The sequence below is a fragment of the Oreochromis aureus genome, linkage group 5, assembly GCF_013358895.1.
Source record: "Oreochromis aureus strain Israel breed Guangdong linkage group 5, ZZ_aureus, whole genome shotgun sequence".
NCBI lineage: Eukaryota > Metazoa > Chordata > Actinopteri > Cichliformes > Cichlidae > Oreochromis > Oreochromis aureus.
The window spans coordinates 20,476,595-20,497,004 of NC_052946.1; the positions used below are offsets into that span (position 1 = coordinate 20,476,595).

The 20,410-nt window shown below is 36.1% G+C and overlaps 2 protein-coding genes across 2 annotated transcripts; both read left to right on the forward strand.

Annotated features, from left to right (window-relative positions):
• The first annotated feature begins 942 nt into the window (after positions 1-942).
• LOC120440169 lies at positions 943-10,643 on the forward strand. Its single transcript, XM_039612005.1, has 11 exons — positions 943-959; positions 1,098-1,376; positions 1,606-1,899; positions 2,325-2,618; positions 4,228-4,305; positions 4,385-4,426; positions 4,650-4,754; positions 5,997-6,037; positions 6,158-6,224; positions 10,140-10,180; positions 10,271-10,643. The coding sequence occupies exons 2-11, from the start codon at positions 1,130-1,132 to the stop codon at positions 10,367-10,369; spliced, it is 1,308 nt and encodes a 435-aa protein (XP_039467939.1). The 5' UTR covers positions 943-959; positions 1,098-1,129; the 3' UTR covers positions 10,370-10,643.
• Positions 10,644-15,443: 4,800 nt separating this feature from the next.
• On the forward strand, positions 15,444-19,976 carry LOC120440374. The gene is made up of 11 exons (XM_039612728.1): positions 15,444-15,478; positions 15,674-15,700; positions 15,792-16,088; positions 16,203-16,484; positions 16,593-16,877; positions 16,995-17,285; positions 17,383-17,448; positions 17,595-17,633; positions 17,754-17,798; positions 18,203-18,301; positions 18,883-19,976. Exons 1-11 carry the CDS (start codon positions 15,445-15,447, stop codon positions 18,885-18,887), a joined length of 1,470 nt encoding a protein of 489 aa, XP_039468662.1. The 5' UTR covers position 15,444; the 3' UTR covers positions 18,888-19,976.
• Positions 19,977-20,410: the final 434 nt, after the last annotated feature.

A 20,410-nucleotide genomic window follows, 5' to 3' on the forward strand; every position in this document is an offset into this window, starting at 1 on the left:
AAAACATACATCTCCTGACAGCGAGCCATCCACCATCAACATAAACAGTGAGTGACAAAAGTACATGAACAGTTTATAATATGTTTCAATAGTAATTATGGGGTTGATTAGTTATTATCTAAGTACTTGCAATAATTATGAATCTAAATGTAATTATTATAAATCTACAATATGAAATATATAATATAGATGTGAATGTATTTAATGAATCTAACATGTACCTGAATTTTTCAGATCTCCGTCCACCTAAACTGACAGTAAATCCACAGAAGATCACAGAGACAGACTCAGTCACAGTGAACTGTCAGACTCCATCATCTGTTTCTGTGACTCAGTGTCATTTCATCATTGCAGGGAATGAAATTGCCAGAACAGCTCCTTGTCTGCAGACTCTGACAGGGTCTGAATTTCTTTCATGGACACGTCAAAGTTCACCTGTAACAGTTGAAATGACCTGTTTTTACCTTAATATATATAAATCTCCAGTGAGTAACACGTCACCAATCACAATACAAGGTGAGTAAATGCTACTGCAATGAACGCAGTAATATTAGGTTTAAATGTGCATCAGATTAAAACTTTCAGAGTAGTTTTTTTTTTTAGATTTTATTTTCAAATAAATGTAGTGTTTTCTCTTTTAACTCAAGAAACTTTTACATTTTTAGCTCCTCGACCCGAACTGACAGTGAACCCACAGAAGATTACAAAGACAGACTCAGTCACAGTGAACTGTCAGACTCCATCATCTGTTTCTGTGACTCAGTGTTTTTTGTACTTTATGAGAAGAAAAAAATCTATGTCCATCTCCTGTCAGCAGACACTTACAGTTACTGAGCTCCTCTCTATGGCACAGCAGAGTTCACCTGCTGAGGTGGAAGTGACATGTTTTTACAGCTCAGAGCACAAAGGAGGACAATACCAGTCTCCTCACAGTAACAGATATTCCATCAGCATACAAAGTAAGTGATCATGCTGTGAGTGAAGAGGACAATTTTCATGTGCATCAGAAAAAAAAAACCAGTTTCTATTATTAGATTTTATTTTAAATAAATTAAGCATTTGCTTATTTAACTCAACAACTGTTTACACTTTTTTAGATCCTCGGCCTGAACTGACAGTGAATCCACAGATGATCACAGAGACAGACTCAGTCACACTGAACTGTCAGACTCCATCATCTGTTCCTGTGTCTCGGTGTTATTTCATCATTTCAGGACATAAACCTGATAAAGCAGCTCCTTGTCTGCAGACTCTGACAGGGTCTGAATTTCTGTCATGGACACGTCAAAGTTCACCTCTTACAGCTGAAGTGACCTGTTATTACTTTTATATACTTAAATCTCCAGAGAGTAACATGTCACCCATCAACATACAACGTGAGTAAATTCTGCTGAAGTGCACTAATGTGAGGATGTTTGTCTACAGTATCAGTACAAAAAACAAAGTTGCTCTCAACTTAAGGGTTGTTGGAGGAAATTGTTTATGTGTATCAAACTTGATTATTTTAAAAAGTAAAACTCTCAGATCAGTTTCTATCAATATATTTTATTTTTAAGTAAATGAAACATTTGCTTATTTAACTAAAAAAATCTTTACATTTTTTAGCCCCTCGGCCTGAACTGACAGTGAATCCAACTGTGATCACAGAAACAGACTCAGTCACAGTGAACTGTCAGACTCCATCATCTGTTTCTGTGTCTCAGTGTTTTTTGTACTTTATGAGAGGAAGAAAATCTTCGTCCATCTCCTGTCAGCAGACACTGACAGGAACTGAGCTCCTCTCTATGGCAGAGCAGAGTTTACCTGTTGAGGTCAAAGTGACATGTTTTTACACATTGGAACATAAAGGAGGACCACATAAGTCTCTGCATAGTAACACGTCCTCCATCAGCATACAAAGTAAGTGATCATAACATGCTGCTCTATAGTATACCTCTGTACAGTATGTGCATAAAGTTTTAGCTTTTATAAACCAAAGAATGAAACTAAAAACTGATTTTTATAAAGTTTTTCATTTACATGTAACTGATGTTACATTCTTAAATAAACTGCCATTTGTTTGAATTTAAGAGTCAATTTAAAACAAAATTTCCATTGAGTAACATGTCAGAAATTACAGCTATTATACAAAGTGAGTAAATACTAATGCAGTTAACTAATATGAGGATGTCTGGCAAGAGTATCAGTAGAAAAAAACAACAACCTCTCTCAACTTGTCGGTTGTTTTAGGTGTGAGGAAAATTTAAATGTGCATAAGATACATAAGCAGTTTCAATAAATGAAACATTTCTTTAATTAACTTGAGAAATCTTTACATTTTTTAGCTCCTCGACCCGAACTGACAATGAATCTAATGATGATCACAGAAACAGACTCAGTCACAGTGAACTGTCAGACTCCATCATCTGTTTCTGTGTCTCAGTGTTTTTTGTACTTTATGAGAAGAAGAAAATCTACGTCCATCTCCTGTCAGCAGACACTGACAGCAACTGAGCTGCTCTCTATGGCACAGCAGAGTTCACCTGCTGAGGTTCAAGTGGCATGTTTTTACATGTCACAGCATAAAGGGGGACAATACCAGTCTCCTCACAGCAACATATCCTCCATTAACATACAAAGTAAGTGATCACAATGTGCTGCTCTCTATTATACCTCATTACAGCATGTGCATTTATTTCTACAAATGAAAAAGGGTAGCTGAAAACTGATGTTTATAAGGTTCTTTTTAGCTTTAACAATGTAATGTACCAGATATTAAGAGGTGATATATATTTCCATCCTAAAATAATCTGCCTATCTATTGAATTAATTTAAGTCCGTCCAGGGAGCAGAATTCTGAGTATTGATGGATGTATTTACAGTGCATTATGTGTTATGCAATGACATCAGATGACAGTAAAATAGTATTATAGGGCTTCAGCTACCGATTATTTTAGTTATTGAGTAAGCTTCCATTTTAGAAATTGTAATGTTTATTGCATATAAGATATAAGATCTGTAAAATAATTGTATTTGTAAATTATATATATGTGTGTGTGTGTGTGTATTTATATAAAATATATTTTAAGAAAGCTTTATCTTAAATTAAAACATTTATAAATAGTTTAAAGTTCAGTCAAAGGTCCAATAAAACAAAGCAAGATATATGTGTAATCTAAACTAAGGCACAAAACAGATGATACGATGTTCTAGATGTTAATAATAAATATTAATAATAATTCAGTGTCCAACCTAACAACTCTCAGGTCAGTGGATCAGAGTTTAAATGCCCATTTACATTTTTATTAGGTTGTTAAAAAAGTTTTTATTCCTATATTTTTAAATATTAATGCAGTTTAATTAGCACATTATCTGATATGATTTCATTTTCAGCGTGAAAAATGTTACAAGAGTCTTCAAGTTAATACGGTTTAGCCCCTGTTTGCTGCAGGTACCACTTCCATGTCAAATAAGACTGCTACCGTCAGCCTTCAGCAAGCTGTATGTTTTAACCAGTCTGATCTCAGACTCAGTTCATCTGCATGTTTTAATAGTACTTGTGGAGGCTTACTGCTGATGTTTTTCTCTGTTTAAAACAAATGGCAGTGGATGGAGCAGCTGCAGAGTTTGCTTTTCTTCACGTTGGAAGTTTGTTGATCAGGTGCTTTGATGACGGACTCACGCTAAAGTAAAGGTTTTAATGGTGATTACAGGAACATCGCTGCTGTTTTAACGTTAAAAACACATTTTGTTTCACTCACCTTGAGCTCACTGTCTTGGTAACACCTCCACTTCTTTGCTCTTGCGCATAAACAAACTCCGGCTCCATGTTAAACTGTGTCAGCGTCATCATCACTGTTGCTATTGTGTTATCAGTGTGTGTAGGATCAATGTTGTCAAACCTTTTATTCACACACTGCTTCTAAATACTTTTGTATTGCAGGTCTTGTTCTAGTCGCGTTTACATCGTTTAATACATCGGAGCACTACAGAGCCGCGTGTTAAAGGAAGCATTGAAGCAAAGACTGTGTCGAGAGTTTTTTATAATCAAAGTATTCGAATCACTCAATCAGTATTAAAGCCCTACAACATTGTTTTGAATTTGAAAGTTTAAAGTTAAGTGTAAAACATTGACACTTTGCTGCTGTATGACAGTTTTGCAGTAGTGGAAGAAAAATGCCTTTTGTGGTGAATCCACAAGAAACTCAAATAATGAAACAATCACTACACAATCTTCTTTTATTGCAGCTGAAAAAAACACTTTGACCTTTGCTCCTCCTCCTTCTATGGACTTTACAATTCACACAATTACAATTCACACAATTGGTAAGATTTCTACAAGTGAATAAAAATGCTTAGGTCAATTGCTGTGGTGTTTTTTGACATTTAGAGATATTCATTTCAGTGGGGACGACTTCTTCTGTGACCACACCAAGGACATCTTCAGGTGAGTGAAATTTCCTTGCACTGTGTATTCATCATACTAGGAGGGTTTTGCTTTGCATATCAGTGAAGTTTGTTCTTTGCCTACATGTCATTCAGCATACTTTGCTGCTCTCAAGACCATAAAATAAGAGATTTGTTGGTTTTTAACAGTAGATGTCTTTCTTCTTTACTTCCACCAAAATGGAAGCAAGACTGACACTTGTTTGTGGTCTGTGCTTTTCTAGTACTTCCTGCCCATAAACTTCTACCTGTAGTTGCAACTGTTTTTGGTGTAATCGTGGGCGTCATCTCACTGGGAATGGCTCTTGTCTGTGTGAAAAGAAGAAATGGTAAGGATAGTAATCATTCCTTATGTCATGTAAAGCCTCAAACCTTTTCTACAGTTTGAAGTATTTCTGATCACACTATATTATAAAAAAGTTTATACACAAAATCCACCAGCCCCACCGCCATTCTGTTCATAAACCGACTGATTTCCTCTGACCTCCATATCTTTTACTTCTCTTCCATACTTACACGCTTTCCCACAATTTTCTTATTCCTCCTTAAGACTCAGCATTATGTTTCAGCTGCTCCGCACCAACACTGTACCTCACTGCTTCAACACACCGGTGAATATATTAACTCGCCCAGCATAGGGTAAAAAGAATTGATGTGACAGTCAACAGAAAAAAGTTTGCATCTTTTTCAACGTGTATGTTTGAGTTTTTTCATTTTTCATTTACAAAAAATGAAAAATTGATTTAACACAGTTCAGTGGAGTGCATACATACAGGATAGAAACATGTATTGATCCAACTGCTTTAGTATATCATTGATATTTAACTCAGTCCGCCCACCTCTATCACACACACATGAGAATGCCCATTCCCATATAGATTTGAGTAGGTCTGGTATCAAGTATCATTCTGATTTATAAGTGAATAGACAGCAGCTGCCACAAAATGGCAGTGTTTTTTTTTTTTTTTTTTTTTTTTAAGAACCTGTTTGGATGGATGCAAACAGGTATGTGAGAAGCTTAATGACAGATTGCTGATGAAAGCAGAGAGATCACTTTACTTTAGCATGTATTAACAGACAATTAATTAATTTGAGAATTAATGCTTGTCTTTTTTGCCCTGATGTAACAACACTGTCACATCCACAATGACTTAAATTAATTAAATATTTAATCACCTCTGGTATTATGTGTGTAATAAATCCACGGCAGACCCAGCCAAGTTTCCATGCTTGTCAGCATACACTTTACTAATGGTTGCTGTACTTTATATATATACACACACACACACACGCACACACACACACACACACACACACACACACACACACACACACACACACACACACACACACACAGCTGCAGCTTTTCAGCTCGCAGCCGAACACATCAAAACAACAACACAAACTCAGGACCCAATAAAGACTTTAAAGCTGGCGAGGCATGATTGCATGCCATCCAGGTGCGACTGCCTCCCTCACAGCTGTGCTGCAGACCACGATGTCCTTGAGTGTTGTTGTTTTTTTTGTATGGTAGTTTTATATGCTTACTTTTGTTTTGCCTTTTGTTGTAGGTAATTTTTCAAGCACGAAAAAAACTGACCGAGGAGGATGGGTACTTTTCTTTCTTATTTTTGTTGTAATAAAATTCCTTGTATCTACTAATAATTCATGTACTTAATTGCAAGTCATTCATGACTTCTCTTCTTCTCCATTTCTTCTGTTATCAAACAAGATGTCTCCGAATGATTCTGAAGTCTACAGTATGACCAGTTTAGTCCCTGTTGATGACCCACCTAACGGTGAGTTGCTGCTTTTGTGCTCACAGGTTTGTTACAGTTGTGTAACAATTAAGATTATTTTGATGAGGAACCAAAATGATATAATTGAATGAACAAAGCATTTATAGAACAAAACAATCTTATTATATGAATATCAGAGGGGTATACTACAAACCAAGATCAACATAGCCAGAATTGATTTGCATTAGTGGACTTAAAACATTCTAAAACCCCAGCTGGAGATAACAGGTGTCATGACAATGGTTATTGTCATCATGATAACCATTCACAAGATCATCACAAGCGCATGGAGCACTAAAATAAACATGTTAATCTATTTATATTACTACTCAGTGTACTCTTGGTGCTGCTGTTTATGTAACAGCTGTATGGAAAAGCTCTAAAAGGTTAGACTGTATGACCCTAAACAATAAAGCAGACATGGGAATTACTGTAGTTTGTCTCTAAATCAAAGTGACATTCATTTTATTTATCAAATAGATATGGTGACAAACAGTCTACAAATGTAACTGATCACTTTTCTAATCTGTATTCTTGCACGGTCCTGGGTCAGTGCCCCTGTGTTCTGATTTCATCAAGGTTTATGATTACTAGTGTTTTGGTTTCTGTTTTTTATTCCTAGCGCTCTAGTCCCTCTTTGCTCTGTTAATTCCAGTTCTTAGGTTTAGTTCTGGTGCCCCTATGTTTAGTGTAGGTTTAGTTCTGTCCTTATGTTTGTCTTCTTGTTCCCCAGTCAGTCGTGTCTCTTGTCGCTCCTGTCTCTGTACTCTGTGGTCCTTCTGTTCAGTGTCTAGTCTGGGTCTCTGTGTCTGTCGAGTCAAGTCAAGTCAAGTCATTTTTATTTATATAGCACATTTAAAAGACATCGAGTGCCGGCCAAAGTGCTGAACAGAGGGATAATATGATAAAAAGAATTAAAATAGATAAAATGAAAACATTATAGAAACATTGTAAGACATCCATATAAGTTTGTAAAAAGTATATGTGTACATGCAAATATGTAACTATATATACAAAAATGTACACATTCACACACAAGCACACATAAGTGAACATAAAATACATGTATATGTGTATACACATGCAAACATCATCCAATGAGATAAAAGACCAGAATAGTTAGAACAGAATAAAAGAGGTGTCAGAGAGATCCGAAAGCCTTCGAAAATAGGTAGGTCTTCAATTTGATTTGAAGACTTCCAAGGATGAAGAGGATTTTATGAAAGGGGGAAGACTGTTCCAGAGTTTCGGGGCGGCAATGGAGAAAGCCCTGTCACCTCTAGATTTGAACTGGGAGCGTGGAACTAATAACAGCATCTGACTGGAGGAGCGCAGAGTTCGAGTGGGTAAGTGCAGGTTAAGAAGATCTGAAATGTAACCTGGAGCCAAACCATGGAGAGCTTTAAAAACAAATAATAAAACCTTAAAATCAATTCTATATTTAACTGGCAGCCAATGTAGAGATGCGAGTATCGGAGTAATACTCTCTCTCTTTCTGGTACCCGTTAGGAGCCTTGTGGCTGTATTTTGAACAAGTTGCAGGCGGCACAGGCTGGAGTGACAGATGCCTAAGTAGAGAGAGTTACAATAGTCAAGACGTGATGATATGCAGGCATGGATAAGGGTTTCCAGGTCTTTAGATGACAGGATATTTTTGAGTTTAGAAATGCTCCTGAGTTGGAAAAAACTGCCACGAACAACTGAATTTATTTGCTTGTCCAGCTTGAGGGTAGAATCAAAAATAAAACCAAGATTTTTTACATGGGGATGTGCATTAGCTGATAATGGGCCCAGATTGTTTCTTTATAAGACTAATAGAGTCCTGCTTACCGAAAATTATAATGTTGGTTTTGTCGTGATTTAGTTTGAGAAAGTTCAGAGACATCCAGCAATGTATGTCGCTAAGACATACACTGAGACTTTCTGCAGTGTACTATCAGCACCTGGTTTTAGAGAGAGGTAGAACTGTGTATCATCTGCATAAGAGTGATAGGAGATCTGATGTTTCTGAAAAATGGAGCCTAAAGGGAGCATGTATAAGGAGAATAAGACAGGGCCCAGAATAGAGCCCTGAGGTATTCCACAAGTAAGTGAAGCTGGGGAAGAGTATTTGTTACCCAGCATCACAGAGTATGATCTGCTCTCCAGGTAAGAGGCAAACCATTTTAGAGCAGAGCCTTGAATGCCGACACGTCTTTAGACGGTTTTAATAGGATTGTGTGGTCGACAGTGTCAAATGCTTCACTCAGGTCTAAAAGAATCAAAACTGTACTTTTTCCAGAGTCAACAGCTAAAAGCACATCATTGAACACCTTCAATAGAGCAGACTCTGTGCTGTGGAAGGCTCTGAAACCAGACTGATATTTATCCAGAATATTATGTGTGTCTAAGAATGAGGATAATTGGTGGAGGACAACTTTTTTGAGAACCTTAGACAAAAATGGCAGCTTAGAGATTGGTCTAAAATTGCCAAGAACTGACAGATCCAAACCAGGTTTTTTTTAGAAGCGGCTGGACAACAGCTTGTTTAAACAAATGAGGAACAGTTCCATTTGAGATACTGCCATTTACAATAGCGAGGATGTTAGGGCCGACTGTCTTCAGCACATCTCTGAGAAATGGTGTAGGTAACACATCCAAGGGGCACGTAGTTGGTTTCATGTGCATTATTATATTAGTAAGATGGGATAATGAAACTGGTTTAAATTCGGAGAAAAAGAATGACCATGTAGGTGGTTCAGAAGGGTCTTGGGATGGGAGCGGGATATGTGCTCTGATATTATCAATTTTTTCAGTAAAGAACTTTTGAAAATCCTCAGACGTGTGTGAGGCAGTCTCAGATATGGCTGAAGTGGTGGGATGCAGGACTGTGTTGAATAGAACTTTAGGATTACCAGAATTCTTAGAAATGATCTTGGAGAAATAATTTGCTCTTTCTACCTTGATGGTGCGCTGATAGTTATTTAAACAATCTCTAAACACTTGGTAAGAAACGTGAGCTTATCTTTCTTCCATGTACTTCCTGTTTTATTTTGACAGTCCTGTGTTCGGCCTCTGTTCCCCGTGTTGTCTGTGTAGTTAGTACCAGCTGTGTTTCCCTTCTGTCTGCCATTTCCTGGTTACTCCGTCATGTATTTTAGTCCTATGTCATCCCCTGCTTGTTGTCACATCGTACCCTCTCTTTGTGCTGTGTTTCTCCCGTCATGTTTCGAGCCCATGTTCCTTAGTGTCTATTTTCCGGTGCCAGTTTAGTTTAGGTTTTAGGTTTTGGTTTCTTTTTGTAAGTGTTAATTTCCATGAAGAGCTCTTTCAGCAATAAAGCTGCGCCCTAAGCTTAACCCTCTGTTTCTGAGTCCTACATTTGGATCCTCCCTCCTGCCCGCCGCACGGCACTAACCATGACAATTCTAGTAGATGCAATTACAAGAGTGCCAAAGCAAAAGTTTGGTAAAAGAATAGGACCAAGCATAAAAAAGGTTATATATTTTCTGCTTCACCATCTGAATATGAATACATGGCACGACAATGTGGCATGCAGTTTGCTGGGCTTTATTTACTGCTGTTTTTTGCATGTTTATATATAAATTGTTTTCTTTCAGTAGTAAAACTATATTGCATTTACAGGATACTATTAAAAAAAGAATTAGTGAAAATATGTCACTTCCAGCCAATTTTAAGCCAAAATTTCATACAAAGACTGGTTTGGACCAGTAATGTGTTCAGCATAGGTTACCATAGCGATGTAGGTGTTAAAAGACATTACAATATCCTGTTCATATTCAACTTACCTTGCTAACCAATAATTTTGCTTTATAGCACAGTCCTCAGACCTTTTCCTATTTCATACACATTATATTTTTATGCATAGAAATACAAAGTGAAATAAAGGTAACTCTGGTTCTGTATTACTCACAGGGTCTAATCAACTCAAAAGACAGGAGTCTCAAACTGAGAATGTAAGTGAGACAAGTGCATCCTCAGTATTTAATATGTTTACCACAGAGAAGACACAGATGTAAAAACCTTTTGCTCTATTTTCTTTCTAGTCTGCCGCATACTACTTTTACTCCAGCATCCCTGAGGAGCCAGATGAAACGCCTACAATGAAAACAGACCTGGCATACAGCACTCTACAGGCACACTGAAACACATCAAAAATACTGAATTGGAATAAAACAGAAGATAAGACTGAATGGCCATTACACACTCAAGCCATATAGATAAGACAGGAAAGTATTTTTCTTTCTTTCTTTCTTTCTTTTTGTTGGAAACTCACCTGGATAATATTTCTACTTAAGACAATAATTTCCAAAAGATTAATAGAGAAGTATTAAACCCAATTTAACATTTGTATGTGCATGGCTTGGCTTGCTTTCTGGTGTCAGCCCAGAGCTTTGTATTACCAGTGCAGTGAGTATTATCCAAGTAGCATTTCTGTGTTCTACATAATGTGTTCTGTAGAACATTATGGAGTCTTTCATATAATGTCATCACTGTGCCTCACAAGGGCAGTGCCAGCAAAAATGCTGGAGCTTTCTTTGTGTCTACCCCGTTAAGAATGATCTTAATAAGGGCACCACCTTTAAAAGAAGAAAAACAATTAAGCTAATTTTAACTGATTAACCATTAATTTAGGGATTCTAATAACTAAAATCATTAAAATAAGTGCAAAATCTAAATAAATTCTTAGTTTAATCAGTCTTATAAAATAGAATATTGGTTTGAAACCAGTTAATAATAATTACAATCACAGTTATATGTCAGTAGTCAGTGAGGTTGAAGGATATCAGAATTTTGCATAGCCATGGTTGGCAGCATTCATTCCTATACAACATTAATCATGCCAACATTTGTATTAAAGAAAAATTATTTACAACAGCGCTGAGGAAAACCAAACAAAGATCTAACTAAAAACTAAGAGAAGAATATATGTGCATGTGAGAAAATTTCCTCACCATGTGCTTCAATGTTAATAAAAAATGACAAAAAAAAGAGCAAAAACTGCCTTGGTGTAAGAAGGAAAGAAGTTCTAATAGTGACTACGATCCACCAGACATGCATGCAGAACTGCATTACTGCATGCAGACGTTGCAGGGGAGATAATATATGTAAAGCCAAGAAGTTTCTAGTGAGCATGGAGGGTACAGCATGAAATACAGTCCTATACCACAAATGCCAGCTGCATTAAATATTTTCTGTATTATGTTTAAGATATTTTTGTAACAGGATATGTTTTGTTCTTCTGGACACAGTAGATACACATAAGTACACACACACATAAGTACACACACACATAAGTACACACACACACACACACACACACACACACACACACACACACACAGATAAACAAAACAAAACTGTAAATTAAGAAGTATTTTTCTTAAATATCATTGGCTTTAAAACAAGAACAAATAAAGCCATGTTAAAATCTACACTGTCTTTCTGGTAATTTCTGTGATTTCATCCATATGAATTTTTAAAAAGTTTAAAAAAAAATATGGATGTACTTCAATACTAAAAAGGGAAACCATCTCATTGTGCAAATTTATTTCTGTTCATGTTCTCTAAAAGCGTGACCGTGAAAAAAATTTACTATTTAAAATTTTATTGTACAGATACTGATGAAGTAAATTCTCTAGCCTCTATTTCTATATTTCATATATTTACATCAGCCCCAGCATGTTTGTTTTTTTGTGACAGATTCATTCTTTTTAAGGTTGTGCACAGAGATCTTTTTTTATTTGTTTTTTAAAAGTAAGGAACTAAAATTGTAACAGCACATTTGCATCGGTATAAAGTCCCCAGAAAGCTATTGTTGCAGTTTATCAAAATGTGTTTTTTATTAAGTTACTATTAAAACTTTGTAGGGGTGTAGAGTGGCGTCATGTTAGTATTCCATTCAAATTTGGCTTACTTCCATTAAGGTCTTCAAGGTGGAGTTAATGATTTATTGGTCATAAAATGACAGAATATAACTTAGAAATTTTGATTCTTACAAGTGCCGTGTGTATGGTCAGCATTTAGAAAGTACCGTATAAAGACTTAAAATGTCATGTCAGATTAGACCTCTGACCTCTCATTCAAGATCAATAGACTGATTTGAAGGTCAACACGATATTAATGCTATAAAGAGTTATTTAACCCTCTGGGGTCAACAGACGCGCCGGCGGGTCAAAATCACATGACCAGTTTAAGACTGAACACAAACTATTTTTTTTGGACTGGCACAAATAATTTGTGTCCCTTCTTATTTGATGCAGCACACCTGATTGTTCTGTAAATAGATTTAAATGGTTATATAAAAAGCGCCTGAGGCCTTGGCTGCATTTTTAGGCAAATAGTACCATATAACTTTGTTGTTTGCAGAACTTGTGCATAATTTTTAGAAATGTACAATTTCTATTTGCATTTCAAGTTATGAAAAGGATTTGTTAAACATTTTTGTCGGTTTTACAGTAAAAAATATTACTTTTCTACTCGGATTTTGAATTTTTTTTGTCTGAATTTAGATTAATTGTGCTAATATAGTATGCAAAAATGAAATAATAACTCAAATATAGAGATATTTGAGGTTGTGCTGAAAATAATGATACCAAACAAGGCAAGATAAACAGTTTTTAAAGGTGAAATACAGAGGTAAAATCAAAAGTAGTCAAAAACTGCCAATTATACCCTGGACCCCAGAGGGTTAAAACTATGTTCCTTACTGCAATGTTGTACTGAAAACATCAAGAGAATGATATGGGAATTCTAAATATCACCTTCTTTGACATCTGACCTCTTCTTCAAGGTCAAGTAAGGTCAAACTTTAATGAAATGTCTTTTATCTCTAAAACTATGCTTTAAATTCTGCTGCCTTTGTGTGTGTTGGCCACTTTTAGGAAATAATAGGGGAGACCGGGGATAGTTGTAACGTGGGTCAGTTGTAACACTTCCAATTTCTCCAATCAGGACTAAGTTTCAAATGATGTGACTCATCCTGTGCATGCCCAATTCAGTTCTGCTATCACATGTGAAAAATCAGCACATTTTGTCAAACACAGACAATTTCACACGAAAAAAAGTAATTTGTATGCCAAAAAGTAAGTTTTTGTACTTTATTTCAATTTCTAATAGCATTATCTGCTTTGCAGTTAAACTCATCAAACTTAAATTATGTTATTTGTATGTCTATGGGGATATATTCTGTGCAGGTCTTTAGTGCTAATGTTTTAGCCGTTGGCTGTATTGTTAGCTAGTTCATGGCTATAGGAGTCTGGGTCAGTTGTAACAGCAACAGTCTGGGTTAGTTGTAACAATAATGCAGATGTTACAACTTACCACACTATTACTTTAACTTATATTAAACAAGTTGGGGCAACGACATCAGCAGAGAGAGGTTCACTGGTCGCTTTTGTATATGCGGTTAATGCCATTGGCAACACAATTCCTCCACTGTTTGTGTTCCCACACATACATGATGCAGACCACTGTGTCAGAGATGGACCAGTAGGAAGTATTGGTAGTGGAAATAAATCAGGATGGGTGCAAGAAACAGATTTCCTCATCTTTCTGAAGCACTTTGCAAACCACACCAAGGTAAGCCATGATAAAAAGTAATGGAATTGCGATGCTGGTGCACAACTACATTTTTTCAGCTTCATTGTTATGTTCAAAATTGGTGCAAGAGTTGTAGGTTATAATGCCCACTGAGCCAACGAGGCCAAACTCAAGGAAGACCAACCAAAATTAATGAAATATTCAGTTGCAGAAAATTCCATAATTTGTCTTTTTTGGGGGGTTGGAATATGTTCAAAAGCTAGATTTCTGCACTCTGTCACACACACATAGCTACATAAATGGCTCTAAGTGCATTCAGGTGTTGAATAAATAAAGATTACATGTTAATGTTTTGTTAGTACCCTTATTTCATTGTGTTACATTTCACCCCAGGATATGTTACAACTAACCCAGACTATGGGGTTAATTGTAACATTTCACTCTTTGTGTTTGAGACCATACCATGCAATGGGTAATTGTGCTGCAGAGAAAATAGCTGCACTATTTAATAGCAGAGACATGTAAATACTTTGCATTACATTTTGAATCCACTACTTCAAAAGAGCTCCAATTTACAGACAGAAATGTCAAAAATGTTACAACTATCCCCGGTCTCCCCTACTGGTATATTGGGATTCTAAATATCACATTATAGTTTGCATTTAATATCATGTCAAATTTGACCTCTGACCTCACTTTCACATTTGACAGCTGCCTTTCTTTTACACTGACCCCAAAATGTGTTATATCTTTATAAAAGACAATTTTGTTAAGAGAAAGAGAATAACTGTTAAGTATAATAAAATGAGTTTCAACAGGGCACTTAGCAAAAGTCTGGATTTTACACTTGGTTTTATTCCAGTACAAAAAATTTTCAAGTACATTAAAAAAGAACAAAAAAACCCAAAATGATTATGATAATGCCCAGAGAGGGGTCTGTCCCTCTTCTTGTTCTACATCACATCTATGGGATGAATAATAAACATAGGTCCAATATGTTTATTGTCTTCATCTTTTTCCTGAGGTCAACAGGTGCAGGATGTGAGTGGGCGTTAAGCCGTCTAGGAAAGGATCTCAAAACTGGATTATAGATGGCAGATGATGTCGTAAACCACCGCCTCTGTTCACTGCCACTGTGAATTACCATCTTTGAACAGAGGAAATCACAAGATAGGGTGGGGCTAGGTTTCACAGCGGGTTCACGCGAAACCTTGGGTGACCTACACCCGTTTTCACACCTTGGCACGTGTGATTAGGTAGAGAATCAACAGGGGGTTCATGACCCCCTTGGGGGACACTCCCCTAGAACTTAAATCTGGGACTCTCCACCATTTGACCTTAGAACTCAAGAGGCTTCTCAGATGAGAGGTGAAATGTCCTCAATGAACTTAAAGAAGTCCAGATGCTTTTCTTTCCAAGCTCTTTAGACTACCATGACCTGGATTGACTGAGAACCTTCACAGACTTATTTCACACAAACACCACATGAGGCCACAACATGAAGTTGCTATTGGCAATGGAAACAGTGCCTATATGTATTTTTGTAGACTTTTGAATATGATGTATTCTGATGCTGCCTGTGGTTTCCTGACAGTAAATATAACAAGTATGAAAACTACATTTACATATAACTCAGATAGGTGTAGTTTTCACAGTCACAGTATTCAGGTTCTTCATCATGGCTGGACATCTGCTGTTTGTCATCCTCATCTGTAAGTTCAACGTTTTATCATTTCTTTGTATTTGAAATGGTTTTGTATTTAACCCGATACCTATTTAATGTCTGCTTTTAAACAATATTAAATGTTTATGTAATTACAGTATATTATATTAGACTGACAGAATTACACTTAGTGGGAGAAGCAATCTTTTAACATTTTGTTTTTAATCAGTTCTTTCTCCAACAGATTTTTTTGATGATGTCAAAGCACAAGGTCAGTCACTGAGTCTAGTATTACATTTCTTGGACACTATCGTGGATATTATTTGTATTTCATTCACTTATGTTCGCCTCTAACTTTTCAGCCTTTAATCTGCCAAAAGTGATTCTGAGTAAATCCCTGATCACAGAGACAGACTCAGTCACACTGAGCTGTGAAGCTCCATCATCTATTTCTGTGTCTCAGTGTGATTTCTACATTGCAAGTCAAAAAGTGTCTACAGGCTCCTCCTGTGTGCAGACACTAACAGGGACTATGCTGCTGAGGATGGCTCGAAAGACTTTACCTGCTGAGGTTGAAGTTAGATGTGCTTATGTTGCAAAGCGTGATGGGTTTTATTTAACATCTCTTGACAGTGAACCATCTACTATCGCCATAAATGGTACGTAACCTTTCTGACATGATCTTTATATATTGCAATTACAGTATATACATGAACCTGAATCATTTACATCTCGGTGCTGACTCTGATAATTACCTAACTTCAATTTTTCAGCCCTTCTTCCACCTAAACTGAAAGTGAGACCACAGGTGATCACAGAGACAGACTCAGTCATACTGGACTGTGAGACTCCACCATCTGTTTCTATATCTGATTGTTATTTTCGCACTTCAGGACAACAACTTGCCAAAAAATTTTCTTGTTTGCAGAAACTGAATGGATCTGAAATGCTATCACTTGCACATCAAAGTGCACCTGTTACATTAAAAGTGACCTGTTTTTACCTTTTTATATATCAGTCTCCAATGAGTAATGTGTCTCCACTCACCATAAAATGTGAGTAAATGTGACTGTAAAATATTACTTTTAGTTACAGTATTACAATAAGCAGCAAAACCACCCTATACCTATTCCAGACACATATGTTATAATCTGTCTCTGCAGCTTTTCTCCAACCTACACTGACAGTAAGTAGATCAGCTATCACAGAGATGGATTCAGTCACACTGAACTGTGAGGCTCCGTCTTCGGTTTCAGAGTGTTATTTCTACACTTTGAGTAAAGGAACTGTTAGAAAGTTGTCCTGTCTGACACAACAGACAGCAACTGAACTTCTGGAGATGGCTGGTCTCAGACCACCTGCAGAGATTAAAGTGAATTGTTCTTACACGCCCCAGACGGGAGGGTCAAACTCTTTGTACAGTGACTATTCCTCCATCATCATCCAAAGTGAGTGAGCGGCTTTACCACAAAGTACTGATGTTATCTTAATGTGTGAAAGCAAAGAATGCATGATGGTCAGGCACAGATGTGATCCTAACTGCATTTAATGTTTCAACTTTTCAGCTCCCCTTCCACCTAAACTCATCATTAATCCACCAGTGATCACAGAGACAGACTCAGTCACACTGAACTGTGAGACTCCTTCATCTGTTTCTGTGCCTGAATGTTATTTCTACACTTTGAGTGGAGGGACGGTGAAAGAGTTTTCCTGTCTAACAACACTGACAGCAACCACGCTGCTGGAGATGGCAAATCTCAGGACACCTGCTGAAGTTAAAGTGATCTGTTTTTACATTGCACAACCTGGAGAGTTAAAGTCTCGGAACAGTAGCATGTCAACCATTACAGTACAAAGTAAGTGACCTTCTTTTTCATCACATTATATACTGATACAGCATCCTAACAACAGAAGTTTTGTGCTGTAATATTTCAGCTTTAAATGTGTTTTTAGGGGGAAATCTAAAGGATGGAAAAAGATCTATGGATTTAGTAACCATCATTCCTGGGGACAAAACTGGTATTCTTCATGTTTTTTATGACACAACCTGGAGGGTCAGGCTCTCCATACAGTAACCTAACCTTCATTACTGTACAAAGTAAGTGTTTGCCACTCTTGTCCCATCATCATTTTGTACTACTTTTGTGTATTTACTACCGTTGCAGGAATGCCCATAACGCCAACTTCAGAGAAACGTGTATCAGGTGATGAAACTGTAAACTGATTCTGATACACTTTACGTAAAGTGATCACACTTATGTAGATTGCAGTATGTTGTTTTTGCATTTCAGACAGACAGCATGTGTATATACTCATTTTTTCAGATAACACACATCCAATGGATCCATCACCACAAGATGAAAGAACAGGTAGGCTGGCTATGTTAACAAGCACAATAGGTCATATATTATACCTGCTGACACATATATCTCCCATTCTACTTTTAAATACTACATATTGTCAACCCTTCTTATTTGTTTAATATGTGCATTGAAGGACACATCCTGATCAAAAATGACTCCAAGATTTCTCACAGTGTTACTAGAGGCCAAGGTAATGCTATCCAGAGTAAGAGTCTGGTTAGATACCATATTTCTAAGATTTTCAGGGCCGAGTACAATAACCTCAGTTTAATCTCAATTTAGAAGGAGAAAGTTAGAGGTCATCCAGGTTTTTATGTTTTTAAGATCTTCCTGCAGTTTAACTAACTGGTGTGTGTTAACAAAACCTTTCATATGATAGCGTTCTTTGCTAATAAATGTTTCCATTGCAGGGACGCTGCTGATAACTGTAATTGTTGTGAGTTGTTCCGGAGTAGCTGTGACCTTCATCGTTATGGGATTTTTACTTCTCTATACTCGAAAAACAGCTGGTGAGAATCTGAGCTTTATTATTTTATGGAGATAGTGGATCTCTAGTGGATTTTTAATTAAATAATCAAGACATAATTTATGCAGATTTTCAACCTTAGTTAAGGAAGATTAACAAAAGTACTACATTATCTGTTAACATTTACCTTTATTTTTATATGTAGGCCATCATTTCCAGACAAATCAAAGCTTGATTCTCCTTTATTTTATTTTCTAGTAATATTTTTTTCCAAAATTATGATAATTATAAATTTATGGCTCTGGAATAACATTACTGAAAATTATAGAATATAAAATTCTATTTATATGTGTAAACTGGACAAAAACTGAGCACATATAGCTAAGCTTTAATTATTTAAGGCAAATTACCTTCATATCTTATATACAGTAGGAAACAAAAGTATATTAAAGTATAATATAAAAAGTTTCCTCATGAGCAACAAGTTTTTATAAAGAAAAGTTTTTAAAGTTGCATGAACAAGATTTAAAGTACTTCAGCTTGGACATGACGGGATTTATCTGCTAGCAAATTGTATGTTTCCCAAAATGTTCAAAAGGTACTGTCTGTTTTTTCTGTTCATAGAGTGAAGAATACCAACAGAGGCACCTCAGAGAAATTATGGGTGTCATTTCAAAAGAATACAGTGTTGACAATGGGATTAATTATGAAGTTAAACATTTTATTATTGTCAGCTTTTGTGTGTGTTTTTTATAATTTACATTTCATTTAAAGTTTGATCCCCAAATGGTTTCATAGTGTTGACACGGAGATGCAAATTAACTATAAAGAAGTAAATAGTGTGTTCAAACAAGATGATAAAAACAATAAAAAGTAAATTATCTATAAATAATAAGATAATAACTATTTTAGAGCTCACTGGTTTTGTTTTTGTCCTTAAAAAACAAAATAAACGTATTGTAAGAACTCCAGCAAGAAAGAGAATATAAATTATTGGTCAGATTGTCTGTGTACTTCTCTCATTATGTTTTTTTTCTTTGTTTTTGTTTTGTTTGTGGCTGCTATGGATCTTTAATTTCAGTAAATATCACCAGTGTAGCATTTGCAGTTGTTTTAAGGTTTCTAATAACAAATAGTTTTTAGATGGTATTTTTGATGTTCTTATGGAGACTCACTCTTTCTCTCTGTAGGCATAAGAAATGAAACAGGAAGGGTAATGTGACCTGCACTGTTGCATTAACTTTGAAGCCCTAGCCTAAAAATGACTCCCACAGACCCTAAAACACCTTTAATGCAGTTCTTTTCAGCATTTGATGCTAATCTGAATAAACACACATACAGAATTAGACTGCATAACTGGTAAGACCGAAATTAAACTGATATTGATGTCTGTCTTTTTAGTTTATTTCACTGGTTCTGAATCTGCACCAGTTGGTCTGTACTAAAAAGAATAAATCTAAATATACAACATGCTGGGGGGTTTACAGAGGAAGACTGAATGTGTTTTTGTGGTTATTGTATTTTGATGCTGTTCTGGTTTCCTGATGTGTATAAAGTGTCGACAAAATGTGTTTGTTAAAGTCAGGTAGATGTAGTGTTTGGAGGTATTCCTCTCAGTTGTAGTAATCTGCTGTTTGCCATCTTCCTCTCTATGCTGAACTTTCTGTCATATACATTGTTTAATTGTTCATACTGCCACTTAACCTCAATAAAAACTTGATGCCTTAATTAATTACCCTTCTAGCAATCGATATTATTATTAGTGGATTTATTTAATTTGTTAACTATTTGCTTCTCCAAAACATTCTTTTTGTGAGAAGTTAGATTTGATGAATCTAATATGTGTTTTAATGGTTTTAATGGTTATCTTTATTGACAACTGACATTGTTGGGCACCAGCATCTGCCTCAGTTTTTCAGTGCTATTTTGATACTGGAGAGTAATAAACTACTAAAGGCTGGCATTAAGGTGTTTTGATGTACATGATATGAAAATGCAAAAGAAAAAGAAATAGCAAACAAACATGTAAACTGTTTTGTACAAGTGAGCTGACATTGGCAAAGAATTCATCTAAATATATTTGTCATGTTCCCCCGTGATTGGTCACATGTCAAATTTTTCACCTGAGCCGTTGGATTAGTTCCCATCTGGG